This window comes from Artemia sp. Qi Xiang Cuo, chromosome 18 (assembly GCF_049724085.1).
Source record: "Artemia sp. Qi Xiang Cuo chromosome 18, ASM4972408v1, whole genome shotgun sequence".
Classification (NCBI taxonomy): Eukaryota; Metazoa; Arthropoda; class Branchiopoda; order Anostraca; family Artemiidae; genus Artemia; species Artemia sp. Qi Xiang Cuo.
In genome coordinates this window covers 25,557,062-25,581,712 of record NC_142811.1, presented here as the reverse complement: position 1 = coordinate 25,581,712, position 24,651 = coordinate 25,557,062, and the positions used below count along the sequence as shown (strand labels likewise).

At 35.2% G+C, this 24,651-nt stretch overlaps 1 protein-coding gene across 2 annotated transcripts in view; it reads left to right on the top strand.

Moving 5' to 3' along the window:
• LOC148941366 (uncharacterized) overlaps nt 1–24,651 on the top strand; it is a 137,276-nt gene that overhangs the window by 1,004 nt on the left and 111,621 nt on the right. Inside the window, exons 2-3 of one of the 2 annotated variants that reach the window (XM_089104697.1) lie at nt 10,774–10,867; nt 16,643–17,936. In XM_089104697.1, coding sequence (XP_088960823.1) covers nt 10,774–10,867; nt 16,643–17,289 — 741 coding nt within the window. In that variant the 3' untranslated portion in view covers nt 17,290–17,936. Of the gene's footprint in view, nt 1–10,773; nt 10,868–16,642; nt 17,937–24,651 lie in introns of those variants that run through there. The other variant, XM_089104696.1, reaches the window with a different exon arrangement.

Sequence of the window (24,651 nt, the reverse complement as noted above, 5' to 3'; positions counted from 1 at the left end):
CAAAAAATTGACCCCCTTTTTTTATAAATGACTTTGGCATGCAGTTATATAAATAAACAAACAGGTTACAACAAAATAATATGAAAATACTCTTTTAATAAAAATATAGATTAAGCTACATATATATTCACAGGTGTCTGCTGGATGGCTTCCGCCATATAGAAGATAAAAAATTAAACAGATTTTCAATTCGTGTGAATAAAAGTCCTTCTCTCTATTGACTAATATTTTATAGTCGGAATTGTCGCACAAGTCTACGGCTGAACGAACTTATTCAGCCAAATTTTGATTGAATATTAAGATTTTGCACAAAACTGTAATTACAGTCCAACATTTTAGCTCTAACATAGAAAAAGTTAAAAAAAACATCACAAATGCTACAATTATTTGATAAAAAATCTATGTCAATTAGAAAATTAATAGGATGTTGCTTCCCCGACGATCACCCGTTCTAACGAAGTGGCCGGAAAAAATAAATAAATGGAATTTACAAGGCGTATGGTTCTTAAATTAATCAGTGCTGCCTTTGATGCCATATCATATGATTACTTACAAAAACGCTGGAGGGGGGGGGGCGATTCCCAGGAGCAATACATTTTTAGCTAATTTTAATATTATAATCCTAAAAATAGAAACATTACTTCCTGGAATATTAAATTGGCCTTTCAGGCCCCTCTTATAAAAATCTGAGGCGTCATCTTTTCAGGTGCAATTTTATATCCGAAGCATTATTATACAGCAAAAAGCCAGGGGCATTTTGTGAGGGTGCTCCTCCCATGTTCATATTACATTGAAAATGACATTGAAAACGAATAGAGTCCAAACATAAAATATTTTTTTCAAACGAAAGTAAAGACGAGATTAAAACTTAAAACGAACAGAAATTGTCCTATATATGAGGAGAGCTACCCCCCCCCCCTCTTTGCGCTAGAGTTTTACTTTTTTCCACCAATGGTTCAAGTACGAATGCCTTAATAGAAGACCAATGTAACAAAAAGTTTGTTTTCACAAGGAGTCGAGAATGAAAGGTTTTCATAGCCAAAAAAACGTACAGGAAGTAATATAAATGCATAAACAAATCTTAGAGCGAGTAATGCTGAAATTTCATGTGCAAATCAAGCTTAAAACGAAACAAAATATTTTACTGTTGAACTATAAATCAAATACAAAACGAAAGAAATTAAATACACAATCAATGCAAAAAAACATACAATAGATACTAATATAAATAGATAAATCTTAAAACGAGTTGAACTTAAAATTGAATATGCAAATCAAGCTTGAAACGAACAAAAAGAAATACAAACAAGAGTTTGTGTATCGCCTCCTCTCACTGTAAAACTCTTAAAGTACCAAGGACACCAAAATGAAAACACATTTAGCACTCTTAATCTATTTTAGGTCTATTCATACCTGAAAATCCGGGTTTCCTACGAGTTTTTGTTTAGCTGCTATTAGCATTTTTAGTTTGAATAAATTCGCAAAACAGTGTTGTCAATAATAAAACAAGGATAAACTTCGGAGCTGAATAATATTAGCGAAAACTATTTCCTAAGAATCCGACACTGTTTTTCATTTGTGAAAATTCAAATTTACAAAATCTGTTGATTGCTATATATATATATTAGTGAAAACACATTTTATGAAAAATTATGACCTCAAGTTCAGAAAGTGACTATTCTGATGTGTCAGAAAATATTTTGATGATGACCAAGCGCTAGATGGTATGGAAGATACCATTTCAGGATACTTGTTCCAGCTAGACCCCGACGCCGCACCGGCGAATCGACCAAATACCACCAACGAGAGGTTTGGCACCACCGAAGTGTCGTAATTCCACCGGCGCGCCACAAGCACGCCGCCGCCGACTGAGGCGGAGGCGATCGGTCGATTTCAAATTAATTGTGCGGCACTTCTTGATTGCGTCAACCGCAAATTTGGAGCTTTTCCTTCTTGTGTGGTTTAGTATTTCGATTTTTCTGATTAGAAATCAAGCAGGGCTTGTACTATCCCCGAATTTTCGGGTATTTCCCCAAAAATCTATGCGTCACCCCGAAAATAAATTTGGTTCCCCGAAAATCACGCAATCACGGTGCCACCCCTAGCGATTTATCACCAATTACTTTCCCTGCCAAATATTACTTGGCATACCATAATTCTTCACTACTCTCTTGTTCATTAATTTTCGTCTCTTTTGTTACTTTGCATAAAAAAGAGACAGATGCAATTGCAAATATTGCAATATACACAGTTCTTCATATGTTGACAAAAAACAGGATCGTCTTTATGAAATGAGTTCAAATCATTTCGAATGCAGTTTCCCAATCGCTATTTCTTACATCGTTTGTTGTCAAGAATTTTATTTTCAAGTTGAATCCCAAAAAAAACCTTCTATTGTGACAAATTTAGCTATATACTAAGCTATGTACAAGGTTTGGGAATTAAATATTGAACTGGAATTTACCTAAAAAATATGATTAAAAAATAAATTGTAAATTATTGCCTATAGTATGGAGGATAGGGGGCTATCATTTTTAAATGATAATACCTCATTTTTTTATTGAAAGCGGGGATGCCAAAAGGTTAATTATTTTTTTCATTTAAAATGGAGACAGAAGAAAATGATATCAAATTCCCTGGGAAACCATTGAAATATTTTGATAGACCCAAGGGCCCCCATTAGGACTTGTTCATTGTCTTGGATATTTTGCGATTTCTCATAGGCTACTGGCCTAATTTGGCTTTTGTGTGTACTCCCTTTTAATTGTATTCTTTGGATCTTATTGAATGCCAAGTCACATATATGAATCAGTTGGAATTTGTTTTGGGTTATATATTTTTTATTTTTATATTTTTTTTGTTGTCTTTTTATCAACATAAGCATACACTTAATTTTTTCAATGAACACAGAGTTTTTTAATGGTCCTTAGAGTGGTTGTTTGTAACATATAGTGACCTCGTTAATTATTAAGTAACTTATTTTTTTAATGAAAGCTGAGACAGAATCCTATGAATGTGGTATACAGAGGGGGGGGGGGAGGGAAGTATTACATTTAAATGATATCTAAAAATTTTTTTATTGAAAGCAGGGATCCCCAAATTTTTTTTATTGAAAGCAGGGATCCCCAAATTTTTTTTTCTAATTTAAAGCAGAGATGGTATTTTATCAAGGTGGTATCCAGAGAGGGGGGGGGGGGAGTTGTGAACTATAATATTTAAATCATAATAGCTCAATTTTTTTTAAAGAAGGGGTGCCAATAAGTTAAATATTTTTGTTATTTAACGCACAGACGGTATCCTATCAAGATAGTATAGAAGAGGGGGGGGGGGCATAGGGAGCTATTATATTTAAGTGATAGTACCTTTATATTACCTTTTTTTAATAAAATATATATTTTTAAGAATCAAAAAGAGCAAAAAAAAAAAAAAAACAATCAATATCAAAGTCACCCATTTCAACTGTTTTAAATGTGACAGGCAAAGGGCATTATAAAAAAAATTAAGCTTCCAAGTTCAAAGCTATATTCAAAGTTTTCTGATTAGCATAATTTAATATTAAGATGGTCTGGCCTAAAAAATAAGACACACTTAGAGTCAGAACTCCATTGCAAATCCATATATAGCTAACTTTGTAAAGACTCCCCCCCCCCTCCCTCCCTCCATAATGGTGGAAAATATACCCTGAATTATAAAGCAACACCATATTTTTGGTATATAGCCTAGACTGCAGTTTTCAACAAAATTTAGTATTTCAGCACAATTCAAAATAATGAGTATTTTTCATGCTCTTTTATAATTAAATAATCACTATACAGGGACTATTAATTTTGAGCCATGAAGGGGCTAGAAGGCTCAGAACAGCCCATAGAAACCTAGTAGCCCTATGCTCAAAAAATTGCTTCTTTAGATAACTGGCTAAGGAGAAAAATAGGTCATATGTAGCTGACTAATGATTGAAGCTGACTTAGGCTATATATTTCCATATTAGGGGGGAGTAAAGCATAGGCTCGTGGTATCAACTTCAAAGTCTAATAACCATAATAATTTATTTATTATGAAGTAACTAATTAAGAGTCTTCTATTCAGGCTCATCACTAAACAAAATATAACCCAGTTGTGCTGATGATTTGTATCTGGTAATTATGTCAGTGATTCCAATCCTCAAAATGTAAATGGGGCAAAAATAACCAGTTAGCCATGATAAAATAAAAAGTAGCAAAATAGAAATAAGAAGGTATTTTTCAAAGTCTAACTGAGGCAACTGCTCCCCCCTCACATAATTGGCACCCCAAAATTATGTGGCCTAATGATGAATGAAACTAAACAGCGTACAATGGCAAGTACAAACAATACAATAATATATTGCATATGATTCATAATACAATAATATATATTACATATTAAAAATGACCGATAATGATCTAATAGCTTTGATTTATATAATTAACATTTGTCATTCAGAGGTCATGACTCTCTAATTTTGTTCTTAATATAATTCCTGTTTTGTTCCACTAAATTTTTTTTGGTACTGTTCTAATATATGGGCAACATGCACGAATGCAGCTTGAGAAAAGCCAAGATCAGATAACATTACCCAGTAATTTCCTATCTTATTCTCTATAAACAAGGGGTTTCTCACTCCAGGAACTATATTCAAGCTTTAGTTTTATGGGGTTTAGGAGGAAAAAAGATACCTAGGTTAGTTTAAGTTATGTATTTATTATATGCTATGCTTTACCCCCACCCTCCTAATGGGCAAATATACAGCCAAAATTTGTGTCTAAACTATTATATTTTTATCCTATTTCGTTTTATTTCACTAGCATTAACCAAACTTAACTTCTCGAATGTTCCCCAGATATTAGAACAATACCTTCTTTTCCTGCATTGCTTTAGTATAACAGTGTAACATCCTTTTCACTAGTAAATACCTATAGTTTTTTGAAGGCCTATAGGATATATGTTCTGAAAATTCAATCGATAATTTATTATTGCTATTGGTCTGCATCTGAATCCAGGCAATTTGATGTTCATATGTCAGTCCTAAAACTCAGCTGCCCTTGCCTGAGACTATAGACAGGCAGACCTTATGTCACTTGTTCACCTGCAAATGCAGGCAGCATGTTGGTTCAACCAATTTTGAATCAATTTTGTGTTAGTGTAACTGTCTGAGCTTATAAACTGGGTTGCCTGTCTAAGACTTTAGGCACACCCTATGCCACCTGTTTGCACACAAGGCCAGGCAACTTTTCAGTCAACCAATTTTCAATTAATTCTGTTTTAGTGTAACTGCCTTGGCTTATAGATTGGGTTTTCTGACTGAGGACTGCAAGTCCAGGTGACTTAGTGGTCATGTTAATCCTAAAAATTGGTCAAAATGCCTTAGACTCTAGGTGGACAGGCCTACTTGGAAAGTCTACTTGAATTACAATAGAGATGACTAAGATTTTTGGGCTGACTCACAACAGACAATGTCTATGGAACTTGCTGATGAAGAAGCATCCTAAGCCTAATTTTCCTGGCCACATAAATTCTCAGGTAGGTTGACTAAGTTTTAGGATTGATATGTGACAACCAAGTTGCCTGAACTGCAATTGGAACTATGAAAAGCCATCTGTATGACTTTGTTGTTTTCTCTATGCATCAGTGGGGTAATGTAATTTCTTTTTTTATGATATTTTAGTGGATTATATATTAAGAAAAAATACTAAAAAGCATTCTGTATAACTTTATTCATGTTTCTCTATAATAATGTAAAAAGTCATAGAGAAGACTTCATATCATTCTACATGTTTAAATGAAACACAATATTGCCTATTGTTTTGATTTTATAGTGCTTTCTATATAATAGTAATTGACAATATTTGTTGCTTAGAGTATAAAGAAACAATGACTTTAATAGGCCTAGTCAAACAGTGCTCACCCAAGTAATTTGTATTTCTAATATAAAAAAAGCATAAAAGGTATATGCTACTATTATATAGTAACTATGAGGTAGATTTATATCAAAATATTCAAGAAAATCATACAGCCTACTAGGTGTCATACCTTAGCCTACATAAGGTAGGCTATCAGTGGAAGTCATTAGGTCTGAAAAACCACCAATAGGGTAGCCTGTATATTGATTCTTTTAGAATCATTAATGTTTACCTTTACACTGCTTCATGGTTAAAAGATCCTGGAATGCCAAAAATCCTAGTAACATCAAGACCAGGCCTAGTCTAGCCAAGCTCTTTTCAAGAAGCATTCCTTAAAAGTATTTTTCAAAGAAAAGAGCTTTGCCGAACTAGGTTCCGATTTCTGTTTTACCAGAACATATAAGAAAACAACACTTTCTAAGGCTATATGATGATTTATTTATTTTTTGGTCATTTTCTGCTGTTTAAGAGCACACGTTCTTTATTTTTGAAATTGGCCACGAACTTGCGTTTTGGAATACATTATGTAAACAGGCGATCTTTCTCCTTAAAAAATCAATTATCGGTTTTTCACACTAATTTAAGACGTATGGCTATGTAAGTTTGCACTTGACCAATTTAATGAATTAGTTTTCATTTTAGGTGTCCTTGGTACTTTAAACGTACTGCGTTATTGGCGCTTTACTGAAAACGAATTATATTGCAAATACTTTCTTTTGTACTTAATGCTGAAAATAAACATTAAAATTACAGTAAAATTTTGAACTGATGAGCTTTCAGCAATTAATATCATTATACATCAAATATTCAGTTTAACTTATTAGTTCTTTCCAAGATTGGTCAAGACAAATATAGTTTCACTACAAACAAGAGTTTGGATGCAGCCCCATTCCTTAATTGTAAAACCTAAAGCCTACTCCATCATTGGCGCTTCACTGAAAATGAATTATATCACAAATATTTTCTGTTCCAGTTATTACAGCATTGAAAATGAAGACAAAAATTATGGTGAAATAAAATCTTGAACTGATTATCTTTCAACAGTTAATGTCATTATATATCAAATATTCAGTTTGATTTTATTTGTACTTTCCAAGACTGTTCAAGACACATATAGTTTTCAGTAAAACGTCAATGACGCAGTTGGTTTTAGACTTTTACAGTGAGAGAAGGATCCTATACCCAAACTCTTGTTTGTTGTGATTTTTGTTCGTTTCAAGCTTGATTTGCATATTCAATTTAAGTTTAACTAGTTTTAAGATTTATCTATTCATTTTTATTAGTATCTATTGTATGTTTGTTTGCATTGATTGTTTATTTAGTTTCTGTTCGTTTTGGGTTTCATTTATACTTCAATAGCAAAAAATTTGTTTCGTTTTAAGCTTGATTTGCATATTCAATTTACGCATTGCTCGCTTTAAGATTTATCTATTCATTTATATTAGTACTTGTGTGTTTTTTTGGCTATTATTGTTTATTTAGTTTCTGCTCGTTTTGAGTTTGAATTTTGACAGGTATTTCTATCTGCTGATCTTAAGTTTAATGTGGCCTTTATTTTTCTTTGAAAAACTTCTTCGGAAAGTTTTTTTTTAATTTTTTTTTCTTCGTTTTTGAATGCAAAAAATTTCAAGTTTAAAAAAAAATTGTATTTCAAAATGATTTTTTTTTTTTAACACCAAACTTTCATCAGAGTATCAAAACTAGTATCAAAGTAACAATATCAAAGTAAAAAAAAATAAAAAAGCAAAGAAAACACCAAAGTAAACAAGGTATCAAAGTAACAACAAGCAAGTTCTGTATTTCAGAGCCATTTTTCTGGGGTGGGGGGGGGGGGCTCAACCCCAGAAGCATGGCTATTTTGCCTCTGAAATATTTTGAAAAAAAATAGCTATCTCAAAATTTTGACTGGATGCCATTTGGGAAAGTGGGGCGTGGGCTAGTTACCCATTGATCACTTTTGACTCTTAAAAAAAACTAGAAGTTTCAATTTCCGATCAAATAAGCCCCCTCCAAAGTTAATACTACCACCCCTTCCACAAAAACCTTATATTCTTACATAAGTTACAATCCTTACATAAGTTACAATCCTTGCCCCGGGGGCTACGGAGGATTTCTCAATTCCTATGTTATTGTAATTAGAATTTTGGACTGTTTTGAATAAAATGGTTATTTCAAAATTTCGATAAGATGCAATTGGGGATGTATCTTAAGCACACATGTAGGGGATGTCTTAAGCACACTAAACTAAATTTACATAAGAGAAAACCACTCACAATCAGTATATAGAGCTATCCTCCCATTTACGTTGCAAATGGGAGGATATTCGGAGGTCGGGATTGATACTAGGGGGTAGACGGGGATGGCCGTGCACAACTTTCCATCGGTGGCCCCGTTTTCACTAATCTTAGTGCGCAACTAGCAGCGCATCCAGGAGATCCAGAATCAAACATGCCCTTAACAAAAACATGCCCTTGTTTTATTAATAAAACACCTTACATGCTATCGATGAGAAACTTGCATAAGTGACAGCCCTTATCAGGGGGGGGGGGGTGTTTTTTTTATTACCTGATTTATAGTTATTTTACATATGGAAGGGTTGATCGTATAAACTTCGGAAGGGGCTCATTCGATTGGAAATTGTGATAGCCATTTCGTTCAAAATAGTCAAAAAGTAAAATAACTATAAGTCAGGGATTAAAAAAACAACAACAGCCCCTGGACAAGGGCTGTCACTTTTGCAAGTTTCTCATCGATAAAAATATATTGCTCCTGGAAATGCCCCCACCCCCTCCAGCGTTTTTGTAAGTAATCATATGACATGGCATGAAAGGCAGCACTGATTAAGTTAAGAACCATACGCCTTCTAAATTCCTTTTTTTTTCCGGCCACTTCGTTAGAACGGGTGATCGTAAAAACGCGGGAGGAGGCTCATTCCTTGGGTAATTGAAAGTTCTAGTGGCTCATCATATATGCATGCCTGCAAATATTATGCTACTACGGGGAAGCAACATTCTATTAATTTTCTAATTGACATAGATTTGTTATCAGATAATTGTAGCATTTGTAATTTTTTTTTAAACTTTTTCTATGTTAGGGCTAAAATGTTGGATTGAGTTTTGTGCAAAATCTTAATATTCAATCAAAGTTTGGGTGAACAAGTTCGTTCAGCCGTAGACTTGTGCGACAATTCCGACTATAAAATATTAGTCGATAGAGAGTAGGACTTTTATTCACACGGATTGAAAATCTGTTTGATTTTATATCTTTTATACGGCTGAAGCTATCCAGCAGACACCTGTGAATATAGATGTTGCTTAGTCTATCTTTTTATTAAAATAGTATTTTCATATTTTATTTTGTTTGAACCTGTTTTTTTATTTATATTACTGTATATCAAGGTCATTTATAAAAAAAGAGGTCAATTTTTTGGTGAATTGACGTCTTCTTGATCAGATAGAAGCGTCAAACCAATCGAACGAAAAAGAGCGCACTGAAATGAAGGTACAAAAGAGGAAGTCGGACCTGAAAAGCAAGTTCACCAATCTCTCGAAGAAGTAAATGAGTTAGATTGCCAGCTGAAGACTTATGGACTACTTTTACTTCTTTCTAGTCTTGAAGTTGCTTTTCTTTTTTGTTTTAAATAAACATAAATAAAAGTTTGAACAAAAAGAAAATAGAAAAATAAAGACAACTGACCTGTCTCCAGGGAAAATGATTTCCTTCCAAGGGTAATGAACATGATGATTCTTAGGGTGATTTCACCAACGTTTCTGATTTATGAGCAAAAGACTGTTTTGAGCATGAATGACAATCAAAATCCCTTCCCATTTTGGTTTCTATTGGTCCCTTCCCTCCCTAAAATTCCCTTAACAGGTCGTCAGGTCTCTTTTTTAATGAGCAGGAATCATTCGAGCCCTGCTTTTGTGTTTTTTAATTCCTCCCCTCCAAATGTGGTATCGGGAAACGGGAATATGTATTTATGCGTATGTGCCAGGGAAAAAGAGACTTGAAGAACCTCTTCCTGTAAATTAATTAATTAATCTAAAAGTAAATTAATTAAATTTAAAAAATAAGCATAAAATTGCTGTCAGAACCGCTGAAGTGGTAACTGATTTCAAGAGCTGTGCAAAATACAGTGGGAGCTAGACTAAAGCTCAAAGAATTATCAGAATAAAAATTAAACTGCTATCAAAGCAGCTTAATATTCAATGTTCCCCAACGCCTTCCAAGTTCCAGAAGGCGAGACTGGAAGAAGCGGAAAGACGGGAAATATCCCAAATCCTAGAGTGCCTAATTTGTCTGGGTTGGGAAGCCCTGGATGTGTTTCAAAATTATTGAAAATAACCCAAGTCCATTGGTCTGGGTGAACGAGAAGATCCTTTAAGTTTTAAAAATAAATGGTAGTTAAAGCTCTTTAACTTCGTTCATGAATCAATTTTTTGTATTGTTAATCAATTTATTGTATTACTTGCTATGTCATTGTAATGCTTTGTTTACATGTTTATTTTAATGGAGTTTTATATTGAATTCGTACAGAGGTCCTTTGGTACCATAGTTTGCACAGTTTTTACCACTTTAGGAGGTTCTTCAAGTTGCTCTTTTCGGCGTTTATTCCTGTAGAAGTTTTGTTTCTATGTGATTTTTATCTTTTCTAATCTGTTTTGTTTTTCTTAATATACAATTTTTTCTTCTTTCGTTTTAGTATATTATGGATGTGGAATCGAAATTTTTGGGCTAAATTTATTTTCTTCGTAAAAAGTTTTACCACGTTGTCATATTGTTTGCCTCCATTAATTTGGAAATTATAATAAATGGAACGGCAATTTTTATTCATACAAAAGCTCTTTTTCCCTAGGTGAAACATTCTCAAACGTCTGATGAAAACCCAAGATTCTTTTGCCTCCTTAAAGGGAAACCTGGTTTAACATGCTATTCTTTGGATAACAATGGTGAGTTTATCCAGGTTTAACTACAGTCGACTCTCTATAATTTGACACTCATAATTTGAATCTCTCGATAATTAAATCTTTTTCGTGGTCCCTTGAAAAGCAATTGATAAATTGAAAAAAAACCTTGATGATTTATATATGTAGCGAGAGTATCTTGGTTGGCAAAAGTCCATAAAAATATAACAGTTTCTGCTGGTTAGCATTGATAAAGGTGAGAATATGAAAATAACAGTTTTAACTTTTGTAATTATGATTGATAAGACATAAAAAAATGTCAATGAGAAATTATGTCAGGAAGAAATTATTGATGAAAATTTATTACATTTTAGACTAATGAACATGAGAAAAGAATTCCTGGAAGTTTGAGCAGTTTTTAATTTTTCAAAATTAGGAGGAAGAAAAAAAACTTAGTGAGCGGGGAATTGCCCCATCCCCCCCATTTGGTGGCTCTAATGCCGGTGGTGTTGGCTTTGAGTTTAACTTTGTTATTCATTTTAATTTCAGTCTGTTGTTGGTCTCATTTATCTATTTGTAGTAATGTCTGTTAATAGATTCAAAACAATTATTGATTGTCATTTCTGTTTGTTTTAGGTTTAATTTATTCATTCATAGTGATTTCTGTTCATTTTAAGTTTTCCTTATCATATGACTTTAATTCCGCTGGTATTAGGTTCTAATATCGGTATTTAAGGATAAATTGCCATTTTAGGATAAAAGGTTCTCTAGAGCTAATGCTGGCGCATAGGGCGTTGAATTGACGTTCCTTTTGTTGGGTCTTTTTTACAGGAACAAGTAGCAAGCCTGTCGCCCAATCTTGCCGCAGCAGCGATCGATCCCTGGGCCCCGTATTGCAAAGCAGATATCGCTCTTTACTTTTTTAAAAATATGTTTTTTGAAAAAAAGTTTTTTAACTTAATATCAGTCCTTTTTTTATTGGCATAGTAGTATTATGTGTTAAATGTAGGAAAAAGTTCTTTAAGCTTTTCTGTTTGAGAACTACAATGCTGGGTAGTAATTTTAATTTTAGGAAAAAATTGAATATATAGTCAACATTTTCGGTGAACCGGAATTTTGTGCAGTAGTTTTTTAGAGTTTTTTTTTGGGGGGGGGGGGTAATTTGTTCTTCTTTTTGGTGAACGATCCTTACTCCTATCATGTGGATACCCTTGAAAATAGACGTATCTCATTCCTTTAATGTTAATAAAAGAATATTGTCGTGTTCTGTTTTGTTGGAAGTGTTTGTTTATCTTTGTTGTCTGTACAGATGGCTTAAAATAAAAATAGTATTACGTCTTCCGGTAAAATTCCTTTTTTTTTTTAATATTGCTTTTTTTGAATAAAGTCTCTAAAATATTCAAACAATGAAGATTATTGTGCTGGAGATATAGTATGCGGTTATTTAATAATAAGATGATAATTAAATTTTTACCACTATCTTCAGCAAAAGCAAGTTTTGATGACAAAATAAGAAATGTAATTACTGTAGAAGTATCAATCAAGAAACAGTGTTCTTAATATCGAAAGGTGAGGGCTTTAGAGAAATTAAAGACCACCTTTATGCTTCCAATCGTAGAGCAAAATCATAAAGAGATACAATCCCATGGATGTACAGAGGCTATCGGGGACATCTTTGGGCCGGATGCGAGGCAGCGAAGTTTTTGAGCCAGCAGGTGATAGACTAGAGCGTGGTAGACAAAACGTTGAGTTAGAAACTACTTTATGATTTATGTGGGATGGATAGCCTCTGAACACTATGGTAGCATGGTGGAGAAGTGACCGAAATGTCAAAGGTCTTAGACTCACTTGAAATCTGGTAAACAGGTACGTATAACCCAAAGAGACTTTATTCTAAAAATTTTGGACTACTGACATTACAGTCCTGGCACCGGCAGGCTTCAAAGTTAGAAAATTTAATGAGTCATCAACTTTTGAAGCCTTGAAGCCTAATAGTGTTTCTATCGCACAAAATCAGAGGTCTAAAGTTTCTTGAGGGAAGTCTGCTTGACTACAGCTGTGTGTCCATCAAATGTGGATCTGGATACTTTCCTCGGAAAGTAGTTAGAGCTTGGAACGAACGAACGTATCGAAAAGAACGTTACTTCTGTCTCTTTTCTCGAATATTATTGCCGCATAAGATTCATGCATATTGGAGCACTTTCGTATAAAGGTCAGAAAAGATGCTGCGTCGTCTGTAAATAATCATCATCTTTTCCTATTGACCCAAGGTACTTGCCCCTCATGCTGATTGTTAAGAAGTTCTACTTACCTTTCTGCTCACAGATCTGTGAGGGAAGAGGTGGCGTTGGAGGGGCAGTATTTTCATTTTGCACATTCAATCGCACAGGTCGAAAAAATTTTTGTGACTCTGGTTCACACGAGGCACAACGCTACTGCCTTCTAGATAATATTTTAAGGTGTGGTGGAGGGAGGAATAACTACTTTGGCTATTCAATAATGCAGATTGAAGATCCTTAGGTCGTTTAAAAAAAAGGTGAAAAGTGCCAGCTTCTCTCATGGTAGTGCCAACTTCTCTGATGTCTACCTAGTCAATCCGCAGCTTGAACTTATCCCGCTCAGAACTTACATCGTTTTCGAATGACGTAACAGATAGTTGAAAGACGAAAGATCAGTTGAGAGTTCAGATATTGGGTTGGAAGCCAAAGGTGAGATTGATCCAACGATTTCTAAATTTTTTAAGTCCCATTTTCTGAACTTGTAGCCCTATAACTGAGGAATCAGAAGAGTTAGCGCTTTCAAACTTGTAGTCCAGTATAGACCCGGCATTTAAACAGCACAAAAATGTTTTGGCACCAAATTACATCGCTTAGTGCCCCATTTCCGCCCAAGCAAGGTCAAAGGGGGATTACAAATCAGATTCTTAATTTGTACAGTATTTGGTGGATTCAAAGATCGAATTCTTTAAATTCAAGTCTGGGGAGACCGAAAATGACATCAGAATTGAAAAAGTCTATTACCTAGTACCCCATTTCCCCCCTAGGTAAGGTCAGAAGGGGTACAAAAAAACTATTTGTGATATTATAATTACATAATACATAATTAAAAAAAAATGGGGAAGTGGGGTGCTAAATGATGAAGTTTTCCAATTTTGATGTCTTTTTGGTCCCCCCGGACTTGAAGTAATAGGAAATGACCTTTCAGTTATATATGTTTTAAATTATGTATTATATTATTATAATACCACAAATGGTATTTTTACCCCTTCCTATATCGCCTAAGGAGAAAATGGGTGCTAAGCTCTGGAATTTTTCAATTCTGATGTCATTTTTGGTCTCCCCAGGCTTGAATAAATAGGAAACGACCTTTCAATCCGCCAAACACTGCGCACATTAAGATTCTAGTTTTTTATCCACCTCTGAACTTGCTTGGGTAAAAAATGGGATACTAAGCGATGTAATTTTCCAATTCTTCTATCATTTTCGGTCTCCTTGGACTTGAGTTAATAGGAAATGACTTTTCAGTCCAGAAAATATTGCAGAAATTTAAACTCGAGATCCCCCAACTTTTCCTCTTTTTTACCTGAAAAGAGGTATTTCTGGACGGTCAATTTTTGGTTTGTTATTAAGCAAATTTTTCTTGACATTTTGGTGCTAAAAACGTATCTGTTGCTCAAATACCGAGGTTTTACTGGACTATTTCCCCAATCCGACTTGGTTTCATTTTTTTTTATTGAGAGATACAACACGACATAGTTGCGTGACAGATAGCTTTGATTCTACCAAAGAGGGCTAATTTCAAGGCTTTTTGTCCATTTTGTTGCTGTAAACCCATTTAACTCTGACTTTTTTTCTTTTTTTTTGTGTCCCCTTCGCCCATGGTACATATTCTTGAAGTTTCAACTGGACTGGACATTTGCTGTGCGCTGAAGTCTGATTAGTCCAGGGCACATGATATGTAAGTTTTCAGATGATCGGCCTGAGTAAAACGTGTTTTGTGTTTATTTAACCCTTTGGCAAACATTACTTGGCTTTCAAGTCCCTTTTGCCCAGGGTACATGCCCTGTAAGCTTCAAGCTGATCGGATTTAAACGATTCTTTTGTGTATTTTCACCTTTTGGGCTAAGATTTTTATGTTGAAGTCCTTTTAGATCGGGCCCCATGCTATAATGATAGGTTTTGAAAGGGTAGCAGCTCTTCTTTTTTTGTAGACATTTTTTTAGTCTATATTTATGTGCTTCAATGTATATAGCTGAGCGGAGAAATCACCCCTAGATCGATCTAATCAGAAGAACCCCCACTCTTTGGAAAATTGGAAATTCAAGTTACGAAAATTTACTTCAGTGTTTGACTCTATGCCCCCTAAGCTTTTAAGGGAGTAACATATTCCCAAGAATAACCCGAAACAAGATTTTTGATTCCTGTGTCCTGTTTAATTATCAAAAATGCCGTGGCTCATTAAGCTACCATTTCTACAATTTTTCCCTGCAAGGCTACAATTTTAGACCGAGTTAGACAAAAATGTTGTAAGTTCACAAATTTATGAGATGATTATTCGTTTTCTTAAAGTATTGGTAACCTTAAAAAAAATCGATAGGTTTCAAAGGCATATTTATATGCGGTAATGGGTTTCGTTCCTAAGTGCCTTATCCTGTAGTCTGTAATGTACTTATTATAAACAAATTAAAAATGAGTTAGAAGTGAAACAAATAAAGCAAGTTTTTTAATTGATATGAGACTTAAAATTGACGCTAAAATTGAAAAGCAACCCCCCTCCCTTTCCCTTTGCCGCCCTTTACATGGTACAGTTTGACTTGAACACAAATTCATATTTAACAGATCCATCCGGATGGTAATTGCGAGCGTTTTGTTTTAACTATTGCTTTTCAAAATCTTTGAACAGTTTTTTTTATATTTATAGCAAATAAACCTGTATGAGCATATCCACTCTTGAAACATTGTGAAAGAAAGGAAACTATGATGTTGAAGAATGGGATTGGGGGGGGGGGGGATTTAGCCCCTCCTACATTTGGTTTAACTTCTGTTTGTTTTAAGTTTTGACGGTGTTCTTTACTTTCACGTAAAGAAATTTGTTTTTATTCGATCCGTTTTAAGTTTTGACAGTGTTCTTTACTTACATGTAAAGACTTTTGTTTTTATGTATTTTCGATCCATTTTCAATGTCTATTCTATTATAGTATGAATTTAAACAACTCCGAAATATTACTTTCTTTTTTTAAACATGTTAAGAAATTAGTTTTTATTTTTATTCAATCCATTTTCATTCTCTATCTCGTTATGGTATGAATTAAAACAATTCCGAAATATTACTTTTTTAACAGAAAGATCCGAAATCACACCAAAAGTTTAACATTTTGTATTGAGAGCTAAGGAAATCAAAACTTTTCGGACAGGGTCTGTTAATAATGATTGAGGAAGAGTCATCTTTGAAACGTTCCAAATACCAGCTACAGTTTGAACTGCCCATAATGGGACATTACAATGAATCAGAACTCTATGATTTTCGCTGTTCGACAAGCGAGTCGAAAATTTGCTTCGCCGACAATGTTAAAACTCTATATTCCTTTTACGTCAAAGACTGTTCTTTTTTCTCTCTCTAAGCTATTACATTCTAGGACCTAAAATCTAAGCAAGAAAGTTCTAAGGCTTAGAATGTAGGAACTGCATTACGAAGTATTATCTTGTTTGCCTAGAAAGTTTCTATTCTTCTAGAAAGTTTTGCGCTCACCTAAAATCCTCTTGTTTAATAACAGTTTCACTTGTTCATTTACTTTCATTTCAACTTTCCTTCTGTTTCTAGAACAAATCGAAAGCAATTCGACCTTCTTTGAAAATACAAACATATCCGCATTCGCAATTGACAACCAAAAGATGGTATTTGCAAACGGCACATCTCTGATCGTTTTCGACCTCGAATCTCAAGCTTTTATGCACAAAGTCGATGATGCGCCTGACGTATCAAAAGTTGCATCCAAGTCGGAACACATCCTTCTTAGCTGCAACAAATATACCGGGCAAGTTAGTGTTCACGACTTAAGAAGTGGAGATTATAAACAACTGAGCACTCACAGATCACCAGATCAATCAGCTACTTATACTTTTGCTTGTGAGTCCGATCTAATTGTGAATGCAAATAGTGTTGGTGCCATCAATTATTTTGATTTGCGAACCATGGGCTTGATTAGTAAATTTCAAGAAGTAGGCTTTACGAGAACTCCAGTGGTTGATATCCAGAAAAATAAGGTAATCGTTTGTGGTGGTAGTGGTTCTATCCCTTTGTACTCTCCAAATGGCAAAATATTTGAACATGAAGGCCACGCTAAAAATAGGGCTGGCGATATGGTCTGTACCTTGTTTGCTGCTTGGTATCATGACGAAAGCGACCTAATTTTTTCCTGTGCTGATGATGGATCTTTACATGCCTGGGAACCTTTGTTTGACAAATGAAATATAGTTATTTAAAAGTACGGTATCTCTATACTTTGTTAGAAAACTGGAATCGTAAAAAATCTGCTGCTAACTATATTTGACTCAATAGGTTTCACTAATTCAGGTGTTATTTCAGACACCGAAATTGTTTGTTGTCTTTACTCCCAGCTTCTTCTTCATTTGTCAATGCTGCTGCGTCTAAATGTTAATTCTTTGGAAATTTGTATTTTCTGTTAACTTAACGCACCTTTTGTTGACACGTTTATGAGAGGAACTTGGAGTATTCTAAAATTATCTTGATGTTCTTTGATAATTTATGTTAATTTAATATCATTTATCCGAAGCATAAATTTAATTCTAGTGTATATAAAAGAGTTGTTAATTTCTTATCCTACAATTTTAATGTTTCTTAACGATTGTAGTTCGATTAACACCATGTCTACAGAGCGTAAATTCAGTTCTGTTTTAAAGCTTTTTGCCCCATTGGAGATCATAGTAAGAAAATGAGCCTCAATAGACCATTAAAAAAAATTATAACTCAGACGATGAGTTAAAATCTATCGAAGAAGTTGGAAAGGACCATTCTTTAATTACACAAAACGAAAAATTCTGTCTTTCCATCATCTTTTCCTTTTTTGCATACGAAAAGGATATTATCCTGTCAGTTTTTTTCACTAAAATGTTTAATTTTTCTTCTAAAGCTTTTCCTTTTTCATTGTGAAACGTTAACTGAAACCAGAACTTTTGAAACTGGCTGGTTAAATGAAATAGATATATAATTCTTTCTACTAATTGATTCAGATGTTGTATTTGAGACGGTGATATACTCACGAAAGTATAAAAAACGTTTAGTCTACTGCTCATACTCAGACATCTAGGCCTTAAGCGTTATGCCCGAACCACACTATAGCCATACTTGTTGAAAAAAAAATAAAATTAAGTACCGATGATGTAGTGTCAGTAATGGATTTTGTGCAAGGGTTTTTAACTTTCTAAGAAGAAAGTCAGGTGTGCACATAGTGAGAGTTGTGAATTATATGATACATAGATGATCAACATATGTATTTCTGAGGCGATATTGATCCCGTTCCTTATCAGCCCTGCCATTCATTCTTTTCTATCGTCGCTGCCAACTACTCAAAGATTAACTGTAAAACGTTCTAATCAGCATGTAGAGTAATTGTTCGTTCATACTCGTAAGTAGGGTTTGCGATCATAGTACTTGACCAAGCACAGTCATGATTTTGTGATCGCAATCATGCTTGATGTTAAAAAAGGTAATTTTTACTTTTCTCTAGAAATTATCTAAAACGTGAATCTATTATTTCCTTTCTAGCCCTTCTTAGACAAATATTAATGGATTCAAATATAATTATCCGGTTGTATTTGTTAGTTGCAAGCAATTCTGTCTCATTTTGCAATGGAAAACTTGCAAAAAAAATTAGTTAGTATATCCTATAGGGGAAAAAAAAGAAGCTAAATATCATTTAAAACTTAATTAAAAGTGTCAGCTTTCGTTATGGTAGAACCTTTAAGTTTAAATAGTTGACAAAAAAATTATAGAATTACAAATATTACCGTTGAAAATGGTATCACAATTCTTGTCCATTGGTGAGTCACAAGATTTGAAATACTACCTCATTCACTCTTATTCCATGAGTTGCAACCCTAGAAATCTTGCAGTATGATGGTAAATCTGATTTGATACTGACTTGTTAGAGTCGGATAGGTTTCTTTGGAAGTAGCCACAGAAAAAAAGTATATGATATATATGTCTATGTGCTCTATCTTACAATCAAAGACAACGCTATAGCGTTGCCTATAGTAAAGGTCATACGGCTCCAATGTTTTATTATTTATTTATTTTTTTCCCCCAGTGGCACTTCATATGGAAGAGGTCTTCGTATAAACTTCAAAGAGGGCTTATTCGATTGAAAATCGGGAGTTCTAGTGCCCTTTTTAAGAGCCAAAAGTGATCGGAGGGTAGTTAGCCCACCCATGCCCTGTTTCCCCAAATACATGCGATAAACATTTTGAGATAGCTATTTTGTTAAAAATAGTTCAAAGATCATATAACAAAAACTCCGTAGATGACATCCCTCCCCAGGAACTGGGGGCAGGTGTTGTAAGTTACACCCTGGGGGCATATATGGTTCTTGTAGAAGGAATGCTCGTATAAATTTCAGAGAGGGCTCATTTGATTGGAAATTAAAATTTTTAGTTCATTTTTTCTGAGTCAAAAGAGATCGGAAGGCAACTATCCTTTCTCGCCCTTTTTTCCCCAAACCCATCAGCTAAAATTTTGTCCGGGGTCGACACAACCCCCCAGGGCCTGGGGCAGGCGTTGTAAGTCATGCCTAGGGACATATATGGTTCTTATAGAAGGAATGCTTGTATGAACTTCAAAGAGGGCTCATTTGATTGGAAATTGAAATTTCCAATTCATTTTTAAAGAGTCAAAAGAGATCAAAGGGTAATTTGCCCCCCACGCCCTTTTTTCCCCAAACCCATCCGATAAAAATTTTGAGATAGCCATTTTGTTAAATATAGTCCAAACATAATGATAAGAACTCTGGGGTCGAAACAAACCCCCAGAGCCCTTGGGCTCTGGGGCATATACATTATGCCCTTGGGCATATGCCCTTGGGCATATACATTTTTTATGGAAGAAGTGGCCGTATAAACCCCGGAGAGGACGCAAATGATCAGAAATTGAAAGTTGTAATTCCCTTTTTAAGAGTCAAAAGTGATTCGATGGCAACTAACCCCGCCCCCCCCCCCCCCGCCAACCCTCTTTTCCCCAAATGCGTCTGATTGAATTTTTATATGGCCATTTTATTTAAAATAGACCAAAGATTATATAACAGAGACTCCAGGGATAACACAGCCCACCAGGACCCTGGGGCAAGTGTTGTAATTTATGCCCCAAGGGAATATAAGATTTTTATGGAAGGGATGGTTGTATCAAATTCGGAGGGGGCTCATTCGATTGTAAATCAGAATCTCTATTGTCCTTTTTAAGAGTCAAAAGTGATCGTAGTGCAACACCCCTCCCCCATACCAAGGCCCCTTTTTCCCCAAATGCTTCTCATCAAAATTTTGAGATAGCCATTTTGTTCAAAATAGTTTAAAGATCAAAATAGTTTATAAGCTTCGGAGAGGACTCAAATGATTCAAAATTGAAAGTTCTAGTTCCCTTTTTAAGTCAAGTGATCCGAGGGCAACTAGCCCCCCTCCACCAAACTCAAGGCCATAAGGCTCCATCAATAGTTTATAAGCTTCGGAGAGGACTCAAATGATTCAAAATTGAAAGTTCTAGTTCTCTTTTTAAATCAAGTGATCCGAGGGCAACTAGCCCCCCTCCACCAAACTCAAGGCCATAAGGCTCCATTTTTTCCCCACAGACGCTTCCTATGGAAGGGATGGTCGTATAAGCTTCGGAGGGCCTCGTTCGATTGGAAATCGGAAGCTATAATGCCCTTTTAGGAATCAAAAGTTATCGGAAGGCAAATAGCCCCCTTGCCCATCTTTCACCAAATGCATGCGATAAAAATTATAATCTTATTTCTAGGATTATACAACAAAAACTTGGGGGTGGACACAACCCCCCAGGGACCTGGGGCAGGAGTTGTATGTTATGCCCTGGGGGTATATATGGTTTTTATGGAAGGGCTGCTCGTATAAACTTCAGAAGGGGTTCATTTGATTGGAAATCGAAAGTTCTAGTTCACTTTTTTAAGAGTCAAAAGAGTGGAGGTCAACTGGCTGTTCGCCATTTTTACTCCAATCCCATCCAATCAAAATTTTGAAATAGGCATCTTATTGAAAATAGTTCAAACCTCATATCACAAAAACTCCAGGGTCAACACAACACGCCAGAGCCCACTAGCAAATGTTTCAAGTTATCCCTTGGGGGCATATAATGTTTGTATGTAAGGAGTGGCCGTATAATGTTCGGAAACAGCTCATTTGATTGGAAATTGAGTTAACTTTTTAACGGTTAAAAGTGATCAAAGGGTATCTATCCCCACGTCCTCTTTTCCTCAAATGTATTCGATGGATTTGAGGTATTTTCTTTGGAATTATCAAATAATGAAAAGTTCGGGGTCAACGTATTCCCCTCCCCAGAGCGCGAGGGAACTAAGGGTTGTAACTTGTGCACCAGGGTTTTATAAGGTATTATGGAAGAGGTGGTCGCATAAACTTCGGAGGGTACTAAAATAATTAGAAACTCAAAATTCTAGTTCCCTTTTTAAGTCAAAAGTGATCCAATGGTAACTAGCCACCCCTTCCCCACTAACCCTCTTTTCCCCTAATGCGTCCGATTGAATTATTCATATGGCCATTTTATTCAAAATTGACCAAAAACCATATAACAAAAACTCCAGGGATAAAACAATCCCCCAGAACCCGGGACAAGTGTTTTTATGGTTTTTATGGAAGGGATGGTAGTATAAACTTCAGAGGGGGATCATTTGATTTTAAATAAGAATTTCTAATGCCCTTTTTACGAGTCAAAAGTGATCGGAGGGCGGCGATCCCCCTTCCCCTCCAAGACCCTTTTCCCCAAATGCATCCGATAAAAAGTTTTGATAACCATTTTGTCCAAAATAATTTAAAGATAAAATAACAAAATCCCGAGTTTGACACAACCCCCCGGAGCCAGTGGGCAAGTCTTGTAAGTTATGCATCGGGGGCTTTTAAGGCTTTTATGTAAGTAGTGGTCGTATAAACTTCAGAGGCCTCTGATTAGATTGGAAATTGAAAGTTCTATTTACCTTTTTAAGAGTCAAAAATTGACGGAGGGCATCTACCCCCCCACCCTCACACAAACCCTCTTCCTCAAACGTATTCAAACAAAATTTTGAGATAGCTATTTTGTTCAAAATAGTTTAAAGATCAAATAAAAAAAATCAGGGATCGACACAATCCCCCAGAGCCCGGGGAAGGTGTTGTAAGAGTAGGAATGGGAGTGCCAGCGCGACGAGTACAAGATCATTGACCCCCAACGAGGTAGAATACAGACGGGGCACCACTGCTGCCATCTATAACAAGTCTAACTGTACAAGATCACGTGTCTTTTTCTAGGCCAATCAGAGACTTAGAATACAGGAAGAAGTTTAAATCATAGCCAGATAAGAGCGAGTCTAACGGGACAGTATCACGTGTCTCTTTCTAGGTCAATTGATTTAAGTAAGGTTTCTCTTACATCGCAATTCAACCTTGAGATTTTGTTTATAATGAACAAGCTTTGTGGTTAAAGTAACATATCGTTTCCAGATATAATGGAGCAAACAACGAATACTGTGGATTTAGAAGATTTACCTACACAAATTTATATTGTGAGTTCTGTTTAGTAAATTTTCTTTGGTTTTTCCCAATAAAATCATTTTTTTATGTAGTCCCCCACCTCTCCCCAATATATTCAAATTCAGGGTATTACCCCCCCCCCCACCCCAAAAAAAATCTTTATAGTTTGTTTCAAAATATACTCTTTTTTCCACTATGTAAACCCCCCCCCCCAACTCCTCCCACCATTCGTCACCAATTAATTCTATCAATTGAAGTTATTCTTTTACTCAAAAAGTGTCTTTTCTCCTTCATGCGTTAAAACCCTCAAAATCATTTTAGCACGCATTGTCTAAATTAACAAAAACATATTTGAATACGTCTCAAAAGGGTTATTTTGTAAACAAATCATTTCGCACGCGCCTTGTCTAAATTAACAAAACAAGGGTGCTATTCCCACCACAAGAAAAGGATTAAGCTTGCGGGTAGCAATATTCTAGATGGTCTGAAAAAGGGACGAATTATTTGCAAAGTTAGTACCTAAAAGAGATATTTTTAGGACATGGAAATTATGTAAAGGGGGGGGGGTAAAGCATAGCATATATTAAATAGATGAAAACCTGAAAATTGATTTTCTAACATCGATATCGAAGAGGGGGAGTTTGGTTTTTCAATATAATTTGTACGGTTTTTCCTTGCATGAAAAACTAAAACTTAATTTCTTTTTAAGGACAATTTTGAGTAATATCACCCACCTGACAAGAAGGCTAGGGTCAATGATGCTACTCCCATGCAGCGGTTGGAGATGGCTGGTTCATCCATGCCCCCAACACCCCAAAGGAGAAATGCTACCCCGCCCATGCTCTCCACACAAGACAGTGAAGTCACCAGGCTTTCAAGACCAACAGTCATCGTTTATGGCAAGCATGGTGGGCCTTCAAGACCAACGCCCTCCATACAAGGCAAGAATGAGCCTCCTTCAGTCCTCAACAAGCAAGCTGCAGATCTAAATGTAAGTGTAAATTTTATTTCCGCTAATGATTTTTCTCCCAAGTCACTTTGAAGGACAGAGATTGTACCTTTAGACTTCGAATTAATTCCAGAATAATACAGCTTCTATTTTGAGCAATATTGTTGTCAACTTTCAATTACAGCTTGCCAAGATTTTGGGGCAATCGATAAGAGATGCGAGGCTTAACGGTCCCCATTTTATCGTATGTTTCAGAAAATCGTGAAAATAACAGACTTGCATTAACGGATGCAATTCTAGGATCAAAGTAGATTGGTTTATACACATTGAAAATTAGCTATTTTCTGGAGATGACCTGAAGGAGTTAGACTGCCCCTTTAAAACCAAGTAAAGACCGTGTTTTTTTCCAAAGCAGATAAAGAGTATTAATATTAAATTTTTGGGGGTTGTTTGAACAAAATCAAAATCTACTTTGTCTCGTTTAGATTGTAAATATGTTATATCACTAATGAGTATGGGGTGGCTTTTAAATTGGAAATTTCAGGATATATAGAGTAGTTAGAGTGGGGAACAGTGAATTAACCCAGTGGTACTATGTGCGCACAGATCGTGATGTTGCTACTGCTTCTGCTAGTACTACTGCTACTACTAAGCGTGTTTTTTTAAGCAAACTTTTTAAACAATTAGAAAATATAGTTCGCTATTCGAGTCTTTTAAAAATACGATGATTTAGACACTTTGAAAATAATCTATTTTCTTTATTGGTTACATCGTTTTCCATATGCACTACCCTCTCACCCATCTGAAGAAACAAGTCACGAAATGATTCAAATTGAACCGCCAATAGAGTTTCGAGACAATCAGGTCACTGAAATACCGGCTACCGACAAACAAGATCTCGAACGATACGGTAAATTCTTATAGGAGTGTTATGGTAGTGTTAATTTAAATGAAACTTATGCCATTGATACGGAATGGGCGGACAATTTATTGAATAATTATTTAGATGTAGACGCTAGTACAGCTGAGCAAGGCATTGCAGTTACGTCAGAGGGCGATTTACCGTGGTTAAGCCATAATACAATGCAAATTTTAGATAATATCTCCAAAGAGTTAAAGGA